We start from the raw sequence: 7,904 nt of genomic DNA, 5'->3' as shown, positions 1-7,904 counted from the left end.
CAGTAGGTTCTTTGGAAAGGACCGGACCGGCTCATTCTTATACCGTTTCCATTTTCCTGCTCATTAAATGCATTTGGAATTGGACGTCTTGGATCAAATCCATTTGCATCCCAAATGCCTCGCTCTGAAATTGAAGATTTAATGGACATTTTACTCATCCAACTAAGACATTTAGGGGCTGTTTGGTAGCAGAGACACTTCGTCATGAATCTGTATGCTCCGCCAGATTCATAGAACGCTCACATAATATTTCTACAACAGTAACTGTTTGTTTGCAACTGGTTCATGAATGTACTAAATTGTTTCCTTTATCTAACGGCAAATCCAGTTGCATCCCAAGTGCCTCACTTTGAAATTGAAGATTTATGGACATCTTACTCATCCAATTATGACATTTAGGGGCTGTTTGGTAGCAGATATGTTTCATGAGTGTCCCATGAATCTGTTTGCTCTGCCTCGGCATATTCATTGAACGCTCACATAAGATTTCTACAATAGTAACTGTTTGTTTGCCACTGGTTCATGAATGTACTAAATTGTTTCCTTTATCTAACGGCAAATCCAGTTGCATCACAAGTGCCTCGCTTTGAACCTCAAGATTTAATGGACATTTTACTTATCCAATTGAGACATTTAAAGGTTGTTTGGTAGCAGAGATACTTTGTGAGTGTCCCATAAATCTGTCTACTTTGGTAGATTTATAGAGCACTCACATAATATTTCTACAGTACTAACTACACTAAATTGTTTCCTTTACCTGACGGCCCTTGGTTTAGCTTTGCATGAATTTCATTGGAATGACGTGTTTGCTTTTGTTCTTGGTGAATATTTGCAAAAAAAATGAAATTTGCATGACCTCACGAGATACATCATATTTGGAACTAGCTAGTGGGCTAAGTATGAGCTACAAGACATACCACTACTGAAAAGGTCAGGTAAATAAATGCCAATTGTTGTCCTTCAAAAATCCAAGTAGGTCCCAAGAATACAACAACAGTACAAGCGATACATCAGACAATCCATGACATGAACTTTTAGTGGTTTTTTTAATATAGTTTAATACTAAAAATACACATTTTCTTAATTATATAGAGCTTAAAAGATAATTCCCTAATGTCATTCTTACCACTCAAATGTCAGGTTGAGCCTACGGTTTGAGAAATGGATATTAACGTTAAACACGATATTAACATCAGCAAGAGCAGATGTATCAACCTACTATGAAAAAACTTGCACGCTTAGATCATCATTCGGATCCAAAGTTCAGATTTGAATTTGATTTGATAATCGGCCCCGAGACACCTTCCTTGTCTGAAGTCAAAAGTTGATCGGACTCCAGAAAAAACGAGATGGGTTCTGCAAATATCCCGTTTTTATCCCACCGTTTCAAAATATCCCAGGATAAAGATCGTCCCAATCGAAAACCCAGAACTGCTTTGCATGATTCTCTGCAGCACCATCTTCCTGTGGTTATCCTGCAGCAAAAAATCAGGAATCTCCTAAAAAGCGACGAATCTTTGATTCTCTGGGAGCATCCACCGTGAAAAGAACACAATATCATCTTCCCAGAACCTTGGATTCACTAGCAGAAGGAAACTTGAAAGCTAAGTAAATCCTGAAAATCTGTTGGGAATAGGCCACTTGTTGAAAATATCACGATAAGTTCATGAATTTAACGTTCAAGAAGTTGCATTTCCTATAAAAGTTCTTTTGTTCTTAAAGTTTTATAATCGATATGTATGTTTTCTGAATAAGATGGGAGAATCAGTGTTTGTATCTTGCCATGTGACCCACACCAAGATTCTGCAAGTGAGGAGTATGAGGCTGTGGCATTATAGACTTGGTCACAGGATCATGTGGGGGATGCACTTTAGGTTGAGCCCAATTCCCTTTACAGAAAGGTCCAGTAGCTACAGTCCAGGCCAAGCAGAGCTCAAGCATTGTCAGCCATTTCTGGGCCTCTGGTGGCCTTCAACATTCCTTTCTTATAATCCATCTTTTTATCTTATCTCATCACATGATGCTTTTCCTTTCTGAGGTCCCATGGGGGAGCTTTCTTGCTGCTCCCTCATCTCTTTTTTTCTTTCCTTTTGGCTTTGTGCTGCAGATTCATGTCATCTGGATGTGGTTGTTTACTGCACCCAGGATCTAGGGAGGGTAAGAAAGTCTTTTTCTTTTTAATGCAAATCGAGTCGCCTTCGCCGAGTCAAGGTGAATCAAAGTTGCACGCGCCCACTTAGGGCTGTTCGCAAGCAGAGTTCGAGTCAGCGCGAGCTTGGGCTCGAGTCCTAGCAGTTCTTGCTCCACCTCAATGTTGGCTTGTGCTTAAGAAAGCTTAATTGCGCGCACACACACACATAATACATGACTTAGAAACCAACAAAATCTGTTTCTGAAAAACCAAAGGGGCATTTCTATTTATGCACATTCAGTGAGCTTAGTCAAACTTAATTAAGTTTAAATGAAGGGGATCGAGCCTACCTAGGTCCAGCTCTACTCGTTTCACTAGATCAATTCACTTACAAGCTAAGTTTAAATGAGGGGATCGAGCCTACCTAGGTCCAGCTCTACTCGTTTCACTAGATCAATTCACTTACAAGCTAAGTTTAAATGAGGGGATCGAGCCTACCTAGGTCCAGCTCTACTCGTTTCACTAGATCAATTCACTTATAAGCTAAGTTTAAATGAGGAGATCGAGCCTACCTAGGTCCAGCTCTACTCATTTAACTAGATCAATTCACTTATAAGCTCGACTTCACCTCATTTAATACACAAATTGAGCTCCAACTGAGATTATATGAGCCGAATCTAGAGTTACTCAACCCATTTACAGCCCTAGGCCTACTCAGACAACTATGGACATTTTCTACTAAATATTATTAAAAAACTAATTTAAAACGTTCATAAAATATGAAAAAATTAACACATGGCACTTTTGAATCTGGCATCAAATTAATCCGATACGATTCGAACCATCCAATTCCATTGATTTGCTCACATATATGGCTCTTTTGTATTGGTCTGTAGTGCATTATTCTTTTTATTCTATACATAAAAAAAATTCTACATTTAAAAAAACAGAAAAGATCCAAATCTAAAATTTCAAAAAGAAAAATCTAGTCCAAAATCAATACTAATCAAGACCTACATCCGAGCGATCCACATAACCTTTATTGGACTGTTCTGGATCCACTCTGAATCTGGAACCGAGAAGAGAGAAACAGCTAGGGCTTTTGGCAAAGCCCCTGCCGTTTGACACTGAGCCCGCTGCTCGTCTCTCCCACTCGCCATGGCGGTAAGATGGGCTCCCGCCACCCGATTCCAGGTCGCCGCCGCCCCGACCAACAGGAGACAAGTGAGGAGGGCCGCCGCCGGTAATTAAAATGTCTTGTTTTCTTGAGATTTCGTGGGCTTTAATTTGTTACAATTCGAGGAAAACATTGTGGCCACAATTAAAAGCTATTTCCTTTTGTCATTGCAAAAAAATTAGAGAAATCGGGAATATCTGTGTTTTTCTTGGCAAGCTAAAATGTTTCAATGACATGTGGGGAAGAAGGCTTTTAAGTAAAAAATGGTTAGATATTGGTAGGCTAGATCATCTCAAAATCATGATATTTAAAATATGTTGCGAAGTTTTCTTTAGGGTTTATCCTTTCCTTTCAGTATTTGGTGATAAGATCACGATATTTGTTGCTAAACTAATGATCTATTGTTGATAAGCATGTTTTTTCCTAAAATGTGTTTGTCTAGGAGCATGCCCTTCGATTCGGTGTGCTGTTCGGTTTAGGCCCTGCATAGACATTCACAAGGTCAGATGCTCCAGACCCCTTTTATTTTGTTTTCTCTTTTCTTATGGCCTGTATCGTAAACTTGATAATGTATCCATATTCTTGTGGCATGAATAGAGTAGATAGCAACAATAACTAATCCAGAAAGTCATTGTTAATTTTATATCCCTTCAGTTTTATGGAATAGGCTTTTTCCTATACTTACTGAGTACACTTGGAATATTTCAGGGAAAAGTAAAACAGATAGTTGGTTCAACTCTACAAGATTTGAATAAAGAGACTACTTCTTCCCTTATAACTAATTTTGAATCAGACAAATCGCCTTCAGAATTTGCAGATTTGTACAGGCAGGATGGTCTTGTTGGTGGCCATGTGATAATGCTTGGTGCTGATGCCTCTAGCATGTCTGCAGCACTTGAAGCTTTACGTGCGTATCCTGGTACGTTGGTATTTTTCTGTTTTAACCAAGTGTAAAATGAATTTGATGAAATGGTACATTTTATTAACCGTTGACATGTTTTCCCCTTAGTGTCTGCCCTTGTTCCATTCGATTTCTTTTTATATCTCATTTATGTTTTCGTGTTTTCCGTTTAATAAGTTTTCCAACATAATTTACCAACTCCAAGAAAATTATTGGAGAAAACGTCAGTTTGTATATTGAGTTGCTGGAGGTTCCAGATCTTGTATTTTTATTTTTTTGTATCGATTGTTAGGCTAACTCATCAGCATTGTTTAGGTGGTTTACAGATTGGGGGTGGTATCAACTCTAGCAATGCTCAGAGTTATATCGATGAAGGTGCCAGCCATGTGATAGTCACTTCAGTATGTGCCAACGTACTTATGTTTTTTTCTGGCATTTTATGTGAATATAGGTCTATTTAAATCATGATTTGTTTCTGCATTTTCGTACACACTCCTTTGTGGTTAACTGAATTTGCTTGCTTATCATGAACATTTTGTTTGTGTTTTTTATTTCAAACACACGAGCTGAAAAGATGGACCTTGAGTTGACATATTGTGCACATGGACAAATATTTTTTGATTAATATGTTGGAGCTAGATCATTATGGCAAAAAGTAATTTTCATTAGATAGGAATATAGGGATCCTATTTGACCCCGATTTATCAAATATCTGAAAGACAATAAAATGTTCTTCATTGCTGGCGTTAGTTGGAGTCATTTAACCATTTTTTTGATGGTTAACCACTTCTTTGAAGGTTTAACTTTAGCCCAGTGTCACACATATCAATAGATTTTTGAAATCTCGCATATTTACAAAAAAAAAGTTAAATAGAATGAAAAAATGGGGCAAAAATTACAAGATTCTTAAAATCTTGATTTTATCGCAATTATTACCAAGATTTCCATTTTGTCTATTTTTAAAGGATTTTTATGATTTTTAAATTTTTAAAAAAACTATCAAGATTTTCCCAAAATTTATCTGAGAAGCACAACTTTGCCCAAAATACCCAAGAAAACCTCTCCAAGATTTTCCCAAGAACGATATTTGTGGCAATGGTTAGCCTCTGTTGTGTCTATTCACTGGCTTCACCATCCTAAGGTTTGGCAAAAACAGAATTTATGATTTCGTATGTCTGCAATTAAACTTAAGTAAATTATGTTTCCCTTATTACTGTATTTTTCCCATCTAGATAGCTGAAATTTCCCTTTTTGTTTGATGTAATGGATTTAACCATCACAAGTTCATGGCTATGCCAAGGATGGATAGTAGTGGGGATTCGGTTGGATGAATCACAGCAAAATTTACAAATGTATGTTTCCTGCTAAAAATAAAGGATATGTTCGAGCATTTAGCTTTTCCTGCCAAGTTCTGATTCTGAATTGTTTATATCTTAGTATGTTTTCAGTGATGGAAAAATGAATGTTGAACGGCTGAAAGATCTGGTTAAGCAAATTGGGAAAGAAAGGTTGGTCTTGGATCTTAGTTGTCGAAAGAAGGTAATGTCAACCTTCTTACTTGAACACTTTTTTGTTCCCTAGGTATTTTTCCAATGCTACTTATGAACAGCCTCAACTTATTTACAACCCCTTAAAAGCTTAAGGTTGCTTGATTGAATTTTTAGCAAAGACTACCTCACTAGAAGCCATTAATTAAGTATAGGATGGTTTACAACCAGCGGAACGTAAGAGTTTGGCTTCATCATTTATTTCAAATAAAGTAGGAACTTCTTTGAGTAGACCATTTGACTATTCCTTATAATTAGCCAATATTTTAGTCCTTTTTTTTGCTGCTGTTTTACAGGATGGGAATTATGTCATTGTAACTGATAGATGGCAGAAGTTTAGTGATGTAGTTCTTGATGAAAACACAATTGGCTTTCTTGCCACATATGCTGATGAATTCCTTGTTCATGGGGTGGATGTTGAGGGAAAAAGGTATGTTATTCTATGAAATTCCTAGTTGTTTCCAAAAATAATTTTAGTCGCATTAACATTGAAGCTCATCAAGTTTTTTGCCAAAACTGGCTTTTAGGGCCATTGCTGCTTATTTAACCTTCGTGGAGGCAAACATTATCTTTTCATAATTCGATCAAATAGCTATTTCTGTTTATTAATTGAAACACAGAAATATTTTCATTCTTGTTCGCAGAACTACCACCAAATAATTTTTTTTATTCCTCGTCACTTTCCTAAGATATATAAAATTTTGATTTATCTGTTCTCTGTAGGCTTGGAATTGATGAGGAGCTAGTGGCTTTGCTAGGCCAATTTTGTCCTGTGAGTAGATTTTCTTCTTTGCTTCTTGAAAATAATGACGATGATGATCATATTGTTCTTACTGTCATCAGCAGTCATATTAATCACTATGGTACTTGCATTTTGCCTGCTCAGATAAACTTAAGTATGCATTATGACAATGGTTCTTTCTATTCATAATCTTTTTGTCTCATATGTACAGCTAACCAACTAAATAATTGTCATAGACAAGTTAATAGGCTCTTGTTTATTTCTGCTCTCCTTTAATAGTTGGTTGACTTGACATGGAAACCATAGTAAGAATCAAATTGTCAGACATAACCGAAGCATTCTGCATGCAAAAACCGACGAGTTTTGCTTTCTAATAAAAGATTAGGCACTAGCCAAGCCAAGTTTGTCCAAATTTCCATAGAACTTTACGGAGGCAAGCTTAGACAAGGTTATTCCAGCTCTTATCAAGCTAAAGACGAGCTTGGGCACTCGATTCTTCTCAGGCATGCTCAAACAGCCTGGGCTCAGCTCATTTGCAAAGCCATCGGCATCAGTGAAATCAACACTTACCACCTTATAGACTCATTCAATCTCCATCTGATGCCAAAATTAGAGTCATTTTTAGCTTGGATAGTTACACAGATTATTAATCATTGGCTTGTATTTACTACAGATTCCAGTGACATATGCCGGTGGAGTCACAACGATGTCTGATTTGGAGAGGATAAAGGCGGCAGGCTCGGGGCGTGTAGATGTCACAGTTGGTAGTGCACTTGATATATTTGGCGGTAATTTACCATACAAGAATGTGGTCGAGTGGCATAAGAATCAATCTGTGGCGGTTCCTTAAGATAAAAGAAGCATGCATTGGATTATGACTGGGTTACTGGCTCGACCTGGTGATTTATGCTAGAGAGGGTGTGGTGTGTAGTATTCATTGCTTTACTCGGAGATAGAAACAGAATCCCCAAACTAATTTGTAAGCGTGTTGAAAGAAAAGCGGTCTGACCTTGGGATGGAAGGAGTCGTCTTTCCTTTTTCTTTGTTGTAATTTGAAAAGGCTAATGGCGCAGGGCTGCTGATTGACAAATGACATGATCCATTGGCATCAGGGTTGTCAAAATCGTTGTGGATAAACCTGAATTAGCCAATTCAAGTTGAATCAGAATGTTTATATTCGATTCGACATTTAATTGAAGGGGCAAGTGGCATATCTTTTTTATTTTTCATTCATCAGTGCTTTTTTTTTCCCTTTATTTTCCAGTTTGAAAAGATAAATTTTAATCGAATCGGATCCACGGATGATTTAAGTTCAATTCAACCAATTATAAATCAATTCAAACCTCAAAAGCTGATTTTGACAGAATTGGTTGGCAGTTACCTGACCTCTGGAGGAATGAATCGAT

General features: G+C 37.3%; 1 protein-coding gene across 1 annotated transcript; it reads left to right on the top strand.

Moving 5' to 3' along the window:
• The first annotated feature begins 3,194 nt into the window (after nt 1–3,194).
• LOC116247746 (1-(5-phosphoribosyl)-5-[(5-phosphoribosylamino)methylideneamino] imidazole-4-carboxamide isomerase, chloroplastic) lies at nt 3,195–7,727 on the top strand. Its single transcript, XM_031620048.2, has 8 exons — nt 3,195–3,374; nt 3,751–3,809; nt 4,017–4,227; nt 4,525–4,610; nt 5,647–5,748; nt 6,053–6,186; nt 6,480–6,528; nt 7,172–7,727. The coding sequence occupies exons 1-8, from the start codon at nt 3,290–3,292 to the stop codon at nt 7,346–7,348; spliced, it is 903 nt and encodes a 300-aa protein (XP_031475908.1). The 5' UTR covers nt 3,195–3,289; the 3' UTR covers nt 7,349–7,727.
• Nucleotides 7,728–7,904: the final 177 nt, after the last annotated feature.

This window comes from Nymphaea colorata, chromosome 1, assembly GCF_008831285.2.
Source record: "Nymphaea colorata isolate Beijing-Zhang1983 chromosome 1, ASM883128v2, whole genome shotgun sequence".
Classification (NCBI taxonomy): Eukaryota; Viridiplantae; Streptophyta; class Magnoliopsida; order Nymphaeales; family Nymphaeaceae; genus Nymphaea; species Nymphaea colorata.
Note: the sequence above shows the minus strand (reverse complement) of the source record. Positions and strands in the feature narration are given on the sequence as shown.

Bases quoted from the DNA above. Each gene is read 5' to 3' on its own strand.
- LOC116247746 (XM_031620048.2), top strand. From the start codon at position 3,290: ATGGCGGTAAGATGGGCTCCCGCCACCCGATTCCAGGTCGCCGCCGCC. The intron at 3,375-3,750 runs GTAATTAAAATG...GTGTTTGTCTAG, and splicing joins AGTGAGGAGGGCCGCCGCCG to GAGCATGCCCTTCGATTCGG. The intron at 4,611-5,646 runs GTATGTGCCAAC...TTTATATCTTAG, and splicing joins GCCATGTGATAGTCACTTCA to TATGTTTTCAGTGATGGAAA.